The sequence below is a fragment of the Eucyclogobius newberryi genome, unplaced genomic scaffold, assembly GCF_026437365.1.
Source record: "Eucyclogobius newberryi isolate DKJ021-1_F unplaced genomic scaffold, fEucNew1.0.hap1 SCAF_19, whole genome shotgun sequence".
NCBI classification, from domain to species: domain Eukaryota; kingdom Metazoa; phylum Chordata; class Actinopteri; order Gobiiformes; family Gobiidae; genus Eucyclogobius; species Eucyclogobius newberryi.
The window spans coordinates 16,759,388-16,778,641 of NW_027315823.1; the positions used below are offsets into that span (position 1 = coordinate 16,759,388).

General features: G+C 37.4%; 1 protein-coding gene across 1 annotated transcript; it reads left to right on the forward strand.

Moving 5' to 3' along the window:
- The first annotated feature begins 13,437 nt into the window (after nt 1-13,437).
- mdfic2 (MyoD family inhibitor domain containing 2) lies at nt 13,438-14,874 on the forward strand. The gene is made up of 2 exons (XM_072452967.1): nt 13,438-13,666; nt 14,618-14,874. The coding sequence occupies exons 1-2, from the start codon at nt 13,438-13,440 to the stop codon at nt 14,872-14,874; spliced, it is 486 nt and encodes a 161-aa protein (XP_072309068.1).
- Nucleotides 14,875-19,254: the final 4,380 nt, after the last annotated feature.

Genomic DNA, 19,254 nt, shown 5'->3' on the forward strand with positions numbered 1-19,254 from the left:
TAAAAAAGCCTTCCCTTCCCCCCATTCTGGAGCATTGCTTAATATTCCACATGAAAAAATGCACTCCCAGAATAAAAGGCGTCTACAGTTTGAGTGAATTTTAAAGCTGAAGGCAAAATCTACAAACTGCTGTGAAAAACCCCAGAGAACGACACAATTCCCCCACAGATCATCCAATTTGGCTGATAGCAGAGAGAGGAAGGAAAAAGGGGCATGAAGAAAAAAAATCTCTAAGGAATCCTCCATCACCAAGTTGCGTGAAAAAAGAAAAGAAAAGCGCCCCACATTGATCCGGCGCATTAATCATAAGCAGACAAACAGCATGTTGTGTCTGTGGGTAATTGTGACTCGCGACCATACTTAGCCTATAGCTACTCCCAACATGAGCTGATAAACCACTCTATTACCACTGCACAATGTAGGACACACTCACATGCACATGCAGCGCCACAGCACGGGGCGTCCTTCAGCAAGTTCACAACAGTTTATCTGCGTGACACCAGATCAGAAAAACAAAAGACATCAGTGGAAGTAGAAAATTATTTTAAATAGAGAGGTGTGATGTGTTGTTTTGTGAACTTTGGCATATTTGGCTACGATGAGGTCATACATGAGTCATCAATCAGGACGAGGGGGCATATACGTTTTCTCACACCTGTGATATAGTTCTTAAGAATTAAAATCAATACAGGCACGACCCAGTGCCGTTCAGAGAGGATTACCGTATTTCCCGGACTATAAGTCATAGTTTTGGTGCGACTTATATCTATACTCTTATACTTATACTTACACTCCGGAGCTACTTGTATATGATATTATTTGTTATTTTCACACTTGCAACCGCATTTCATAGTCCAGTGCAAAGTACATATGTTTTTTTCTTCTCTATTATGCACTTTTTGGCTGGTGTGACTTATACTCCGGTGCGACTTATACTCCAGAAAATACGGGTATATTTAGGAACAAACCAAAAACTGTCCAGATGATTTTCTTTGAAACCTTATCCACCATGGACCAGAAAAATTAGGGTTTTCCGGGATTCATTTTTGATCAGTTGATAAATTAAAAAATGCACCATCCACCAATGACTCCATGTTGTTTTACATTTAACACCTTTGTCAAAAATGGCAGTTTTGTTACAATTTCCCAAATGTATGTTAACAGGAAGTTGGTTAACAGGAAGTTAACATATATGTGGTTTTAGGATTTAACCCATAGCACAAGCTTTTCATGTTTTTTGACCTCTTTCAATAGCACACTATCTACTGACTGCTCTGAACTGACATTACAGCTAGCTACCTCTTTAACACTGAACTATTGCCGACCCCCCTCTATTTCAAAACCTTCCACTTGTGAAATTCACACCTCCAGCAAGAGCCATTATCATAATTGTCACCAAATACTGTAAGTCCCAAGTTTTAATTGCAGAAGCATTAATTTCCAATCTGAATGACTCCCTTACACAGACAATTTCATTTCCAAATTGACGTCCCCACTCAAATTACTTCATATAAACATGCTGATAAAAATAATAATATCTTGGGGGCTAAATAGAAAAGCGCGAGGATGGAGATGATTTCCGCATGGCTCACAAGCCATTCATCCTCCTCTGAGCATGTAAAACAAATATGCCCTTCAAGTGGCGCGTTATCATCGTGCAAGCACTGCAAATAAACTCTACGCGTTGCCTCATTCAAGATAAAAGACCAGCCATTTGAGCACAATGGTCGGGGGCCAAGCAAATGAAATAATAAACCATTCATTAAATCACCACTGGTAACTTTTTCTAATAAAAGATTCTGAAAGTGTAATTAATGGCAGTCGTTAGCGCTCGTTTAAAACTTATCGATTTAAACATAACAATATGTTAGAATAATGTATCCTGGGCTAGCGTCACCCCGCCGTGGCTCCCAGCACACGGTGTAATCAACAGATTGTTAGACATGCATTTTCTGGGCCACAGACACCCGCTGATGTATGGGGTCGAAGGGAGCGTTCCTTATCCATCCACCGCAGCAATTTATTATCTTATTTTAATTGTATACACAAACATTGAGGTGATTTAGGTGACACAGTGGAAAGATGAAATCCGTTTATATTAAAAGGGTTGCTCACCTCTGGAGCCCGCTGCCAGCAACACCTCCCGATGACTGCTTTTAACAACACGGTTATTGTTTTATTACGGATCTGACACTCATGTTATGTGTTAATCGAACGGCATATAATTTTTTGACACATATTTTACGAGACTGCAATTAATTTAATAACTATTATTTTTGCGCTGGTTTCAGGTTTAACGAGGATTGGCCGTAGAGTGCTCCATATGTCTTGGCCGCGGTGTCATTCTTACACTCTGAGGCGCAGCGCTGCAGTGCATGACCCCAGTAGAAGCAGTGGAAATGGCCAATCGAGCTATAACATCCCCGGCTCATCCCCGCCTCCTTTTGTTCTAGGAAGTGATATCACTATTATGGAAGTCATTCGTAGGGATATAATTCGTCCAGTTCTACACTTAAAGGCTGCAAGCTTATGAGAAAATTATACAAGTCAACCTACTGCGCAAAAGTACTTGGAAAGGGGTGTCATTTTTCACCCTGTGCACGTTTAACCCACAAGGGAAAAATAAAACATTTGCTCAAATGAAGGATTCATATAATAGCTTAAAATACAAAATCGTGGCAACGTAGAGGAGCACTGACAGCACAAGGGTTGTAAGAGGATAGAACATGTCAGAGAACGACTGCACACATCCACAAGACAATTCTGAAGGGGACTAATGAACCCTTTATGTGATACATACAACGCATGCTTTTCTAATTATTCCATTTAGTTATATTTGGCGAGCTAGTCCATGTGGTAAATACACATATTACATCAGTCAAGTGGCGGTTTGAGAGTAAGTGTCACCAAAATTGTCAAATTGAGGGAAAATAGGCAAATAAGAATTTAGATGTATAAACTTAATGGACATTTATGCCAGCACTGAAATATCATGTTTGTGAGACACTTGTAAGACACTTGTCACGCTGGCACTGTCAAATAAATATGTCAAAAGTGTTAAGATGAATGAATAAAAATTAAGGTTTTCGGTCATGTATTTGTGATTTTAATGCATTTTTATCCTTTTGTGTGAAGCACTTCGAAATGCCTTGTGTACAAATTGCGCTCTACAAATAAACTTGCCTTTCCTAAGTGATATACCATGAGATGTCACTGATAGAACTGGACGCCCAATTATTTATTTTTCTCTCGGTGAAGGGGCATGTATTTTTATAAATAACATAACTGTCTTAAAGTCTTATATAAGACTATAAGACAGTTATGTTATTACATTTATAAATAAATGTAATAACAGTAATATATTTCCATTTCCAAACTCTTCAAAGCTTGTATATACAAGCACGCAATATATTAGGTAAGAAACCTATGTCATATCATTATTGTATTATTGTCAAGAAATATACAATTTTAATATTTGAAAATGTCATCTTGTTAGGACATATTAGTCTGATGTATAGATTTTTCACAACCTGGTGCCCCCACCTTTAAAAGTTTTTGTGAGATCATGTGATGAGAGAGAACAAGCAGCGCCAGAGGAGAACTTTAGATCCACCTCGTTTGCACAGAACTGTTTCTCTGTTAAAGCAGCTGGAGCTTGGAACATCTTACCTTCAACTGTATCACTCAAGGACATTTAAAATTTAACCTAAAGAAGTGGCTTGAAGATGATCAGGTGTGTATTCATTAACGTCTGAAAGAATTATGTAAAAATTGTAAATATTTAAATTTGTAGTTGGATCGCTGATGAGGTGCTCCCTCTGCTGGTGATTGGTTGTTGGTGTTTGTTTGCTGATTTTTAACTCTATTTTGAATATTACATGGGCCCTTTTGTGGATTAACTGCTCCCTGTTAACCTGCTGTCACTTTGCCACTGTGTCTTCCAAAGAGCGTCAGAAAACTCTCTCAACTTTGGACTGTCCAACCACAGTGTCTCTCAAATTTCCTCTGAATAATTTCAGAATAACATTCAGAACAAAAGGTGTGACTTCTTTTACCTGAGAGTTTTGTTTCACTCAAAATTAGGGAGAGAGGATTTTATTCCAGACCAAAACGTCTCAGTAAAGTATTGTCAAAGTGTGTGTTTCTTTTTTATGGCATGTAAGCGTTTGAATTCTCAGGATTTTTTCTTCTATAACCGCCATTCTCCCGGTCGAAAGCTCCATGTTCCCACTCATTTTACTCTGATCTGCTGAATACTGCACTATTTGACCATCTCAATAAATATCATTAATAGTTCATCTCGTCTGGTATAATTGAGGACAGATCTAGAACACTATTAGCTGTGATAATAAAGAGTGCGTTACCTCCCGCCCACCTGAGCAGATGGGACAAGCTTGTCTCCCTCCCCATTTCTTCTTCTTCTTCTTCTTCTTCTTGGCCTTGTCAGCAAATGTATTCTTTTTGCACTTTTAGTTAACAACTTATAGGTTTGTCAAAGCAATTTAATTCTTTTTTAAAATCTTCATAGCAATTATCTTTTTTGCATAATCAGTTTCTAGAACCTCAGGGGTCTACTGGGTCTTTAAAATAATTGTTCAGATAGTAATTTGAAGTTGGGTGGAAATTGCTTAATAATCAGATCGCAAAGTCAATATTTGGCCCAGGAACTAAGTCGTAGATGGGGAAGACTTCATGGGGCGCCAACAGAAACGAGGACTAAAGCTAAAAATATAAATTACATCAGGCTATGGAGCCGACTTAAAAGCATGCTTAGATGTTCTACACACAGGTGCACATTCAGGACAATGTAGACAGATAAAACACGACTATTACCGCTTCCATTAATTTCCCATTCTGCCGTGCCATCAAAAACAGAAAGATATGAGCCTTAGCTGTATCATCAGGGAAAATTAACAACTGTTGTGTAGTTATCTATAGTCGAAACATTTGAGAGATATCCAACTTGAAGGGAACGTTTTCACCCCTGTCACAAGATGTATCAATTGTAATGATTGTAATGAGCGTGATAAAATGACTGTATGCAAATATTTAATTGCATATCAATGAACAGCCAACCACCTGATCTACAAAGCCACCATGAGATTGTCCACATCAAGGACGACGGAAAACTCCGGTTGGAAGACACCATCATCATCATCACGCCTATATATGAATCACTGTTCTTATTACCACCCTGACACAGCATGGAGCGGCTACTTAAGGTGCATCTCATAAAGTGCAATGACCAAAAGCCAATCATAATCCGTCTTGGCCAATAACAACAAGACAATGCCGTGCTGAAAACTGTCTGATGTCATATCGTCATTACACTAATAGCAAAAAGGCCCGGGCCGTTCCAAGGGCCACGCGATTAGTCATTTGAAACTGCTTATTGGTGAGAAGAGTCAGTGATCGATTGGAGCGTTTAGCAGGGCTCAAGGCAGGGCCAGCATTGATTATATGAAGGAGTAAATTGGGCCATAATAACAAGGATTTCTCATGACGCCTCTGTGTCTCTGCAAATACTGCTGTCATGCTATTACAAATATTACTTCATAAATGGCCCTATTGCTACAGGACGTCATTTATATACACAGTATGGGAGGTTTGAGAAACAATCTCCAAGGGGGATTGTCAAGCACTGACCACAGGTATTGGGAAAAGACAGTTAACTAAAATGAACTAAATGAAGATACATTTTTGTGCTAATACTTTTCCTACGTTCAATAAGTATGGTTTTAAACGTTTTAAATGTATGAATGAGTACCCAAATATAGTTACAAACCATAACATTAATGTAATTCAAGAAAAAAACCATAAACTCATTTATAACACAGTACTTATTCATGTCTTATTAAGCATGAACAAAGACTTAATTCATACAGAATACTTAATTAATAATTCCTGACCCTAAACTTAATTAAGTAGTTACTAAAAATGAATCATGCTTAATAAACTATATTAATGTAATAATTAGAGTCTTTGTTCATGCTTTGTTGAGGCAAATGAAGGTGTAGTTATTGTGACTGTATTTGAATACATATAGTTTTACATGTAACAATATCTATTTATTTATTTTCTATGAGTTATGTTCAACACTATGATATGGTAATTTTGACTAATTCTGTCTGTCTATATCAAATAAAATACCATATTGTATGTCATATTCAAAAATTGATATTTACAATAGTAAAATTACTTTTGATGAACATTTTTTATATAGAATCATGTTTGAGCTATTCCAATGTTTAATCCTTGTTGATCCCGGCTGACACACAATCAGATCTCACCAACGCTCTTAGCTATGCAAATTAAATACAGATATTGACAAAGGCAAATGGAACGATGGCCCGAAACCAGCACATGCATTTAGAAATCAGAGCAACGATGCCCAAATGTTAATAGAAAAAAAAAATCTATTTAGCTTTTTTGTGGGTTGAATAACTTGAAGGCTTTTGACGTAGACCCCATGGATCATGGGAGGTCCCAGGTGGGGCTGTTGCCTTAGGAAACACTCCTTCCTCCACTGCGCACTATCCCCAGTTGGGTTAAGTCATATACTGTTTGGAGCCTAAGAATCCAATTTACCCTGTTCCCATACTTCTTTGATTTCCTTTGCTTTGTAAGGTCATTTATCTGCAGTCTTAATTTGGAAAGTCGGATTTGGTCCCCTGGTGACAAGCAGCAGACGTCTCCGTGTCATAAGGTAAAGGCAGACGTCCTTAAACAAGTAAAAAAAAAGCTCTAGATTATTAGGCATCTCCAATTAAAAGGACTAGAAAGTGAATGATTGTGTTAATAAGCTGAATTGAAACAGTCTCAAGAGAAAATAAGGTGTAGCTTCATCACTGAGGTGAAGATGTGGAAGTGAACCAGAACAAATATCAAAAGTTTGACAAACTGAAGCACGCACACATACATATGTGCAGCAGCTCTACCACTGTGCCATTGACTGGTTTGTGCTCAGGCTATTTGCTCATTCTCATTCACAAACTTCTAATTCTATCAAAAATAACTTTTTTTATTTAAAATTAAAAGAATAAATAAATAAATAAAAGAATTTTAGAATTAAATTGTATTTATTTTTAAATGTATAAACTAAACAAAAAAAACACAGAACACAACAGGCACCAAAAGGCATCAAATAAAGCTACAGCACATAATGTCTGACACAAATCCCTTTAGAAAGAGGTCTCAATCTCATTGTGTTCTTACCTGGTTAAATAAAGGTTAATAAACACGTTGGACGTGTAAAAGTACGCACAATCAGTTGGACTCAGAAAACACGTTACCCTTTGTGGCAAGGTGTTTTTTATTTGTTTATTTTTATTTTCTTAATTAGTTAATTTTATTGTATTTCTGTTTCTGTAATTTCTTTGTGATTTTAATGCATTTTTCCTGCTGTGTGAAGCACTTTGAATTACCTTGTGTATGAAATGTGCTCTACAAATAAACTTGCCTTGCCTAAATAATCCAGTCAAAAGTTCAGAATGAATTGTTTTCCATTTTTCTAATATAATTGATTGTTAGTTCAGATTGTGTCTTTACTTGTACAATTCTTACTATAATTTATATTAATTTACATCGGGGCATTTTTACAACAATGTTAAAGTCAGAAATATCTAAACCTCAAAGATGATTGTGTAGCACCACAATACAAGTATACAACCGTGACTGTGTTAAGTTACTCAGTATTAATCTTACAGCAGTGATTCCATCATTAAATATCTCTAACGCATCCTAATATGTTGGATATACCAGTCATTAGCTTTCATTAGTGCAAATTAAACAAAGAAACATCTGATTTGCAGACACATGGCCCTTGGGTGTTTCACTGCTGTACTGTTGCCCAGGATGCTGTGCTTCTCATTAATTATGCCTGAGTAAATACTAGTTTGACATGAGAATAAAACCAACCCAGCATTGAACCCAAGCAAAGGCGGTGAATGCTGGTGTAACCCGTGGCATGTTGAATTTTCAGTGTTAGTCTACCTGAGGACGCCGACATCTGCCTGAACAATTAGGCCCAAAGCACCAAGGTTGAACACTAGTTAAAAAGTGAATTTGACGTCAAGTGTGGCCGCCCCCGTGTCTGCGCTGGTCTCAAGGTGACAGGGGACTGAGCTGTCACCACGGAGCCAGCTGACACGTATCCTCAGCGGGAGTCATTAAGGGCCAAAGGGGCGTGTGCATCATAAGCAAACTCACACATTTAGGGAAAAGAGGAACAAGCCAAAAGAAGACGTCAAGGAATATGCTGCCCACGGGAACAAGCACATGCGATAAGTCGATGTGAAGTTGTGCTTACTAAAAAGAGAAGAGAGGAACAGTATATGTTTTAATGAATATGCATATAGGTCAGAATTATTTTTATGCTCCTCAGTCTCTTAAAAGACAATGCACTGTTTAGAAATGATAAGCTGGCTTCAATAAAAATCTGTGTTTCTTTCCTTTCTCAAATTTTGTTCAGCAAGTGCATGGAGAAATTTGTACTTGCGTGAGAATTTTCATTTGACTATGATTTTAAGTCAAATGTCAAAATATGAACAATATATAAATGACTCTGACAATACTAAAGGTTGGTCGTGTAGTAGAGAAAAGTGAAAATGCTATGCAACAGTCAGGCTCTAAGAAGATGAAGATGAAGAGTGGTGGCTGTTCGATCCATCACAGCTGCAGCGGCCACAGCAGCCCCACAGTGAGGAGATGAATGGGAGGCAGGTGTGCTTATAGACGACCTGTTTACACACTAAATAACAGAGCAGAGTGTAAGCACTGTGATCGAGGTCGACTGTTGTCACTTAGATGCTCTGTAATTTGTACATGAACTCGATCTTTGCCTGTCACACAACATCACTCTCACCAGAGCTGACGGAGGAAATGGGAAAGAACTTACAAAGTCTGCATTCATACCAATGAAGCATCTGGCACCAGTCAAGAAAAAATGTGCCTTTGTCAAGTGATAACCTCTGTCTTTATCTATTTTAAAGTATAAAATAGTCTTTGTTGAAATATATGAAGTATGTCACTGAACAATCAAACAGTTTAATACGTTTTTGCATCTATGTAACCCTCTTTCTTACTTTATTCATGTTGCTGCACTCGTATCATGGCCAGAAGAGTGAAGATCTCCTCTGGAGTTCTATTTACACATTGTGCACCATAGTGTGAGCACAGTAGGAAAATACTTTCACATCTTAATTTTTCAATTAGCATAGCTCTTGTTCTCTAAACATATGCAAACACAGCGGGGCAGCTATTAAAATGCAACTCTAGTGTTGAGCCTAATTAGACTAAATTGCTTGGCTTGTGTTGGGAGAAATTTGAATGCAGAGCACTGTTTCACGCCATGTTTCACCCCAACAAACAAACTAGCACCCAGCTCCTAGTGCATGTGTTTAACACTATCACAGTCAAGAAGGGAAAAGAAAAGTCTGCTGAGTGCAAACAACTGCTACTGTGGATGTGTTTATGATAGTGATAGCACAGACCAAGGAAGATATAATATCCTAATATTAATAATTATATTTATTTGTATTCTAACAATATTGCTTGTTATTTATGTATATAAAAACTGTTGTTCAAGTGTTAAAAAAGAGCTAAGAAAGTGTCCGAGATCCCTTCGGCAGAGGAGTTGTGAACCACATTTTACACATATTTAAATGTAGGGGAGTTTGCATACACAGGGAGGACGTGCTAACTCCACTCTGCCCAGTCTGTTGGGACTGGAGGATCTGAGAAGCTGAGAAGGGAGCGTCACCCAAACTTGCAAATGGTGTACAACAATGCTCCATAAAAAATAGGACAACACCAAAGTAATTGTGAAATAAATTGTGTTCTCATGTTCTCACAATGTGAAACAAGCAAACATTATGGATGACATATTCTCTCACTCAGTCATCACCTCCGCTGATAAAATGTGCTGATTCCTAGTGCCTATAAAAGTGTATCTCAAGTGTTTTTAGCAGCGTCACTCATCGGAGTGGCTCACAGCAGCGCAGGAAGAAGCCAAATGGATATTTTAATGTAAAGTGTAATTTACCTTCCGCACTTTGCCTCTTTTTTCCAAGTAAACAAAATGCTTCCTGACACACTCACAAACACACAGAGAGGAAGATGTCTGCAAACGCTACGGAGTAAAGAACGCATCAAGACCCCAAAGCAAGTAACACCGTGTTCAACTTGATCTCCCACTGGCCTCATGTTTTTGAGGTAATCACGCTCGTCAAAGTAGGGGCATTTTTATCTGTGATGCAATGGAGCAGATGGCAGATGAAATGACTACCAAAGTGGATTTCAAAAACATAGGGGGAAGGACAGCCCCCGAGGAGAGCCCAACGCCACAAACAGGAGGTGAGATTTGGCAAAAACAAATGTACTGAGTTGTTTACTTTGTGTTTATTCTATCGTCACCCTGCTGCACAACAGACAGACTGACACAATAATTAACATGTGTCTGCATTTTCAACTGAGTTTAAAACTATACTTGAAACTAAATATTATTCAGCAAAATGGATGCACACTATGATATTATTTAAATAACCATTCCAACATAATTACATTCCATTGCATATTGTCAGTTACTGTTACTGTCTTATTATGTTAGTGTAGAATAAAAAAGGATCAACATTTGTCCTGATTGTTGATAAATAATGAAACAAAAGCTCTGTAATGTGTTTGTTTGTAAAACGTCTTCCTAATTCTTTTGAGCATCTTGAACTCCATAGTGTATCAATTATGTATTCCATATTTTATATTAATACCAACACCGTGCAGTGACTTTTATGGATAGGAAAACAGACTTGGGAGGTTCGTCAATATTTAGTGGATAAAATTAGCACAAAAACCCTGGTCTCCCACATACTGAGCCGAACTCCCATACCTGTCAAATCTGCTGAATGTAAATCGAATAATTTCACAAATCAATTAATTACACAAATTAGTGCTTTATGTTAATATAATACAGTCTATATTTCTAACTAACGGCTAATCATCAGTGATGTGAACAGGGCCTAAGCTAAAAACAAAAAACTTCTATGAATGAGTTTCAACAAGTCACTTGTTGTTGAAACTTGGCGCTGCTGTTTCTTCACTTCTCCGCTGCACATGAGCAGTTAGGCACAACCTGCAACCATCCAAGATTCCCACACAGTGTGGTTTGAGGCTGTGTTGTCCCCTGAGTGCATGGCAGACCTCTAAAACAAGATTCTGTCAGTTCTAGTTCTAAAAGCTCATGTTAGATAGCGGATGGAGCATGAACGAGCCACAAACTGAGAGGGAGCGGAAGAAGAAGAACCAAGCTTCCTGCAGTACTGCTCAGCGGCCTGTAGAAGCCACTAAAAGTCACCATGACTAAATATAGTTCTGACACAATAATTAGTAATTTAAAATGTTATTGGTCAATCACTGCTTGCCTTGATTGTCCTGACCCAACGCCACTGATTAATACAATCAATATAGGAATACTTTCATGTATGTTAATGAATATATAAATACACAAAAAAGGTCCTTAATGATCTGTTTATAAGGCATTAATAAGCACTAGTTATTTGTTTAGAAATCCTTTACATTTTATATTTACAATCATTTCCTCACTGGGTTATTGGAAATAGTTTAGGATGAATGGTGTTGAAGCTCTTACAAACAGTTTATATGGTTTGGTTTAAAAACACATGCACATGTTTTGTTCATTATTTTTTGTTAACAGTTATAAGGTATTATAGCCATCTACAAATGCTAGTAAAGGTTTATAAGTGCCAATAACTCGTGCTTATTAATGCCTTACACATAGTTTACTGAGGGATCTTATGTTAAAGCCTCACCTGATGCTCTCGTGTATATATATATATATATATATATATATATATATATATATATATATATATATATATATATATATATATCATAACAAGTTTAAAAGTACATACAACATATTTTAATTTTCAAAATTAGGTTCTAATCTGAAGTGGCTTTGGTCTGTAATGAATGGGGAAGGCTTGGCAAAAACACGGCAACCAAAGGTAAAAAATGCATGTCATGTCTGGAGGCCTCATTTCTCTATCAGCTAATGGTCACGGGCGCAGAGCATCTGCACTTGTTGGTTAATTCATCAGATAACCCACAGTATCACAGACACTTGCCACCGATCGCCAGGGACTCTCATTTGTTGTTCATTTCACAGTCTTGTTTTGCTTTTGTTCAATCACAGGTTAGCTTAAGGTGAGATCTCGGGAGCCTATTGTGGGAAAAGCATGCAATAAAATCTTTAAATTGGCCAACACAGCCTTAAGCAATGTCCATTTGTATGTCACTTGCAACTATGTGTGTAAAAAATATGTTTATTTAGCTTTCAAAAGCATTTAAATAAATAACCAGTCATTCATTATTAAATAAAAGAGAAATGCATGGTAAATAGGTGATGAGATAGTAAACAGAAGGACGCACAATGATTCATTACGATCTATTTAAATCAGATGTTAACAAAACAGAGTGTTCCTGCACAGCCTAAACCAGGCAGCTCGGAGCTTGTTGTAAACAAGAAACTCAGGGACTTCATTTGTCTGTTTCAAGGCTAATTATTCACTTTGGGACTTACTTATTTATAGCTTTTTTCATGCTTGCTTGGAAACCCAAAACATTCAATGAGTCAATTTATGATGATGCATTTTTATTTAACCTTAAGTGAAGAAACAACTTGCAAATAGCCTATTGTTCTGCAACATGACCTCAAATTATACTTTGGCAAAAAAGTTTGGCAACGTTGATGTTTTGGCTCCTTGATCGTTTTATTTCATTTTTTATGGTTTATATATGAAGAGAGAATTGGTAACTCTAAATTGGCCCTAGTGAATGAATGTGAGAGTGAATGGCTGTCTGTCTCGTCTGTGACGAGTTGGCCACTGTCCAGGGTGTACCCCGCCTAAGGCCCGAAGTCACTGGGATAGGCTCCAGTCACCTGTGACTCCGGAAGGGAACAAGCGGTAGAAAATGGATGGATGGACGGATATATGAAGAGTTCCTTTTCAAAAACAGAAATCTCCATTTTGAAAATGTATGACAAAGGATTATGGGTTTTGTTAACATAACCCTAACCCATTTACTTTTACAATTATTAGAAACAAAAGCAAAGTTGAGGGGAACACTTTAATTTCACAAAAATAGATTCAAATTTTGAAAACACTGCTTGACAAAGAGTAAATTGTAAGCCTTCAACATTTTATCAAAGTGGCACTTATCTGTTTTGGCATATTAGCTCTTTTTTTCCTGCCATCTTCACATTGGACTGTTTTTTATTTTTTAAGAACAACACTGCAGATGTGAGATAGTAAATAGGCCCCCTCCTCCCGGTTTACTGTCCTATAGGCAATTATTTACAAACTGGGGGGAAAAAAAATAACACAACTTTCTAAAGCAAATCCTGTCCAGACATATAGCAAAATGGATCACATGTCCTTGTATTTAGCAGAGAGGACCCAAAGCCTGTGTGACATCGCTGAATGGAAACTTGAAGCACATCCAGGACCCGAGGACAGTGACAGAGAGACACAGCAGCCCAGACGATGTGAAACGTCCTCTTCTCCTCGGTTTTCTCTGAGGATGTACCTGAGGCGACCGCCGTCTTTAGACTCCAACAGCTCCACAGACTCTCAGTCCAGCAATACAGGAAGTAAGTGAGTTCACCTCCACCTTTTCAAGTCCAAACAGTCCGTCAGTCTATACATTCATATTTATGCAATTAACTTTTTCCTTTAGCGCAGAAGATGACACAAACTATGATTTATATCAGTAACATTAATAACACGAAGCAAAGACAGAATAGAACTTTTGACAAATTGAGCGCTTTATGCCTCATCATGCTCTGAGAATGCGTGAATACCAACCATATAATCAATTATGAAAATGGTTTAATAATTCATACACTGATATACAGAAAAAAAAGAGACAAAAAAGTGCCCCACAAACTACATAAACTATGGTAATTACACCACTGTGGAGGCTCTCTTCTATTATTAAATACTATCTTAATTTAATCATGCTAAATTGTTATGGGTTGAAATGGAAAAGCATATTAATTTGTAACTAGTTGTCTTGAGGGTTTGGATTTAAGAAGATGAAATAGCTTTGGTTGTATCAGCTTTATTGTTTTGACCAACTCGTATACGTTTAATCAGCTTAACTATAGGAGACAAGGTATGTAGATGCTTTCCTGGAAGATATTTACAAGCGTTAGTCTGTGCCATTAGATGATCTTGACCTTCATAGCACCCATGGGAGCAGCATTTGGCTCTAGACTACATTCTTCAGTGTACTCGCAACACACCACAAAATCTAGGAGAGACGACTTATAATTGATTAGGTCTCCCTTGTTCCGGCGTGTGTTGCTGTTAGGGCACCAGGCATTTTCTAAATTATGTATGGAGGAAGAGGGGATGCTTTTAAATGTTCTCATACATAATGTGAAGAACACCACCTGCTATACTTACACACAGACAAGATTTATGCCTTAAGATATGCTTTCAATATGTGCCATTATTCACCCCAAGCCATTTAAGAAGCTTATTGCAAAAGTGCACAAGGTTGCTTTTTTCAGGCATTCAAAACATTCTCTTTTCCTCAGTTGACTGTGCCGGGATTGTCCTCAACTGCCTCTTCTGCCAGTTTTACGACATGATTCTGCAGCTGCCCGCGTCCTGCAAGAAAGCAGCAAATCAGTGCTGTCCAACTTACCAGCAGGTGACCCCGGCCGCGCAGTCTCCGGTGAGCAGCGAGGGGGGCTCCCACACGGACTGGGACTGTGGGCTGCTGGTCTCCTGTAAGGACGCAAATGACTGCCTGGAGCTGGCCATGGAGGTGTCTGAACTGTGTTACCGTTGAAACGATCAAAACGGTGCGAGTACTTTCAAAACATTCTTGTAGTTGCAGTGGAAATAAACCTGCATCAAAACTTGAGTACATCAATTATCTCTCTCAGCATACAGAGGTGGGTGGTACTTGCGTTCAGGTACATTTGCTTGAGTACATTTTTAATATATTTGCACTTCTCGTAGTTTTCTGACAGAATACTTTTACTCCTAATTGAGTAATACATTGTACAGTGTAACATTACGCTTACTTCAGTAAAGTGTTGGTCCCTCTTAAGTCTTAAATCGACAAATTGTATGCTGACAATAAAATAATGATAAACAATAGTGTGTCTTGCACCGCTCCGATCAGATATGTTGTTTTTTGTGATCTATCCTTGGAAAATAACATCTTAAGGTATGCACATTATTTAAAGGAGACATTTTGTGCTTTTTTCCAGGTAAGTAAATTATAATTTATCCATTTTTAATTAATCAGTTTTGTTCATTGTAAATCATAATATTGATCTAAAACCACTAAGTAATACAAACAGGTCAACTGACTTTCTATTTAAAACTTACAATCTTCATAAGGACATTTCACTGTAAGGAGCAGCACATTTTCATTTACATGTTTTGTGGTTACGTTACATTTTAGAATCCAACATGTATCACTCAAGAGTTTAAATTATTCAAATGATCGGAACCAAGTACAGGGGTGTGGGCGGGGATAGGGGGCATAGGTGTGAACAGGAATGTTCTTAGCACTTGTGCTTCAGTTGCAGGACACACACATTACTCAAACATGCATGAATCAATCAATAAAAACTTATACCAGTAGCTAATGGTGAGGTTCTCAACCTGCTTTACTCCACTGACATACTCCACTTTTATTGCATTAAATATATATATCTTGCATTTATTGAATTACATGTGTTTTGTTGATCAATATTACTCTTAAAAACATGTATTCTTGGGCTTGACTCTCCACAGATCTGAGACTAGACCTGGAAGCGCTAGCACTAACTAAGTAACTTCTTCACAGAGACAATAGTTTCTTAATCCAGTTACTTAAAATCATAAATCCAGACAGTAAATACACTAAAGTAGTAGTGTACGCTGAAGTGCAATTTTTGGCCACTCCATCAACCTATGTTTTGCTTTTTAATGATAGAGATGAAGATATATCATCTTGTAAAATAAAAACATAATACATTTGTAAAGTACACATCAGTTTAAGTATCGAAACATATGTACGCTTTGCAATGTCCAAAACAGCCTCAGTGTCATTATCAAATGTGATGAATTCTGTAATTCAAATCACTTCATTTCAATAATATCCATGTGAGCATAAATAAAGTTTGCGATGCTGGCTCTCAAATGCTCTATAGACACTCTGTATGGTGCAGTGTCAGGAGAAACAATGTAGTGCTGCCCCTTTCGGTGGATTCACACGGCAGACACTCCAGCCTGTACATAAGAGTCTGTGTGAAGTGTGGGAAACAAGTCTTGAAGCTCGTTCCCTTTAGAGCGTGCCTTTTTCAGCTCAAGTGCACTGGAGACTCTGGAGCTGGTGGATGGTGCGTTTGTAGGGCACTCGTCCTTGTCACTCCCCTCGACCCCTCTCCTCAAAGACTGTCCCCTCAAGTGCTGCATGACTGTTCAGATCACTCCAGTCTCAAACATGTCCTTGTCACATAATGGGGAATGGGCTGAGAGTGCGGCTGTGTTGTGAGTGAGACAATAGTAAACTGGTGGGTATTGTTGTTTAATGTTGTGCGTTTTCCTGAGGGGTCACCACAGAGCAGAGGCCTGGTACACTGTCAGCCTGAATGATGCTCAATTACCAAATATTTGTTTTTGTCCGTTACAATCAATGGACAAACAACTCTACCGTAATAAGTCTGTTTTAATGTCTATACTTTAACATCGACCTGCCAAGGGACGTTGGCTATAATCTTTACATAATTTACATGCATGAGTGAGTGAGAATTTCATGTTTTGAAGTAATTGGTCTCGGTATTTGTTTTTCTGATTCACAACATGTGAGACAATCCAACTTTAATCAATTATTGTAATTGATCAAATTACATTAGTATAAGAAATTTAATAGGCAGTTCTTTTACAGCTTTTGAAAGCCCCACAGAGTCTGTTTTCCCCATTATATGTGCGAGTTACTGTGGTTACGACCATGTTTTGATATGCTTGTATATATGTCTAACAAGATGGTCAATATCATTGACTCGAGAACTAAGCCTCCAGAAAAACATTGCCTAACAATAAATATTAAATTTATACTCCATACATGTAATTTATTGATGCTTTGATGGTTTTGAAAAAATATTGGACTCCACAGTACTGAATACTGACAGTTAAGCTATTATTTGGTTATGTCAAATGTAAATGCTTCATGCCAGGTGAACTTTTAACAATGCTATGGAAATAACTTTAGGCATTCCTAACTAGTGTTTTTCAGAGAGCAACGAGAGACCAAGCCCTTGAAAAAAAGCCCAAAACCACCTCCACAAAAGTTAATAAATAGATAAATCAATTAGTTAAATGTTGTTGGGATGCTGCTGAACAATAGTTAATGAGCTAATGAGATGCACGTAATTTTAACCTTGATAATGATTTTCAAACAAATGTGTTTTGAGTAAGGTCCAGGTTGATATGATTTGACCTTCTGCTTTGTGTTTCAGCTCTGATGTGACAGACTGCTACATAAACGTGGATGCTGTCCACCCTGTTAAATCGTATGCTGTGGCTTGTATCTAGAGAACACTGCTTGTGAGCAATTTTCTCATTACCTGCTACAGCCCAATTATAACGCTGAGTGCTCTGCTCAAACTGCCCCATAAAACCGATCGGAGGTCCTCTGCGGTTTTACCAACATAAACAGATGCTGGTTTGGAAGTGAAAACATCTGCACATCTTAAAATTTGCTGGATCTCTTTCAAATTACCTGATGGCTCTGGGAGTTCCACAGGCTTTAGGAGCTGTAATGCCACAATAGTATCCAAATGGCCAGCTCTTTACTGGTCCTGTTGAAATGGTGTCCCATACTGACCAGGCGGAGGGGGACAAGGTCAGGTGCATTTTAACAGGCATTCAGGGGGCCACAATTACCGATTAACAACCACACTGCTCCGGGTTTAGAACAATTGGAAACAAAACTCAAAAGATTCTGAGGCATAAAAAGCGGTTTTGAAGACAAGTGAAAGCAACATATTTATACCACAAAATCATCATTTGTTGTTAGTGTCCTGAAGGGAAAAAAAGATTGGCAAGTTGTAATTTCAAGAACAATTAAGATGCTGAGTGCTGAGATCTATTTGGCACAACTTAGTGATGAAGCTCAAAATGACACGCCCATCTCGGACTTTTGTCATTGAATCCTCTTGACAACAGATGCAGGAGTACACTGTTTAATAAGCTGACTACAGTGAGTTTGAAAATAATATTTCTTACACTAAGAAACTTTACAGGAATATTTAGCAAATAAGTTAAGAAATGATTTATTATAAGAGTATTTATGAAGACAGTTTAATTTCTAATTTAATTGCAACATTTGAAAAGATTCTATTAAAAATACTTTTTTAAGGAAAACCTTGCAATTTATATTTCAGTATTCATCAAGTGAGATCTCAGGACATTCTTACATCACTGTCACACCCTGTCAACTCCCCGTTTGTAGTAGAAAACATAATCTGGTGCTTTTTAATACATTCAAAGCACTTCAGTGAAAAAAGAGTTACTCTCATCCCTTGTATAATAATACAAGTTGCTCTAACCAATCAGAGAGCCCCTAACTTCCCTTTCATTATTTACTTTATTTTAGCCAGGAGAGCAACAGTGAAGCTGAACGGAGAAGCTAATAAGAGAAGCTAATAAGAGAAGCTATTAGAGTTTGCAAAAGGTTTTCCTAAAAGGATTTGTAAATGCATTAAGTGATTGTTCTGCTAATCTATTTAAAACTATTTCACTTAAAGTATTTGTTAAATTATTCAATACATATTTTCAAATGATTTTCCAAATCATGTTTTAAAGGTTGTTTTAATAACATAATTTACCATTTCATGTAGTAAGTCTATGAAGTTTATTATTAAGTGTTTTTAATCTTCCAAACACACTTTTAATAATAAAAAATAAAAAAAAACATTTGTTAAGTTTTAGTATTAAATCTTCTTTAAATAATCTTTTAATTAAAGCTTTATTCCGTTTTGTCATTTTTACATTTTTCTTCCTTGTAAACCATCATATTTATCCAGGCTGAAGACTAGCACACAAAGGACAGTGGCTTATAGAATACAAAAATCTACAATGAAATGCATGGCACTAATGAGATTGCTCACTATCATGACATAGTGGGTCCTCTTCCCTGTGGCCATGAATGTATCCTTTTATTCCCATTATT

Excerpts from the sequence above, each read along its gene's own strand:
- mdfic2 (XM_072452967.1), top strand. The coding sequence starts at position 13,438 with ATGGATCACATGTCCTTGTATTTAGCAGAGAGGACCCAAAGCCTGTGT. Across the intron at positions 13,667-14,617 it reads TCAGTCCAGCAATACAGGAA|TTGACTGTGCCGGGATTGTC; the intron begins GTAAGTGAGTTC and ends TCTTTTCCTCAG.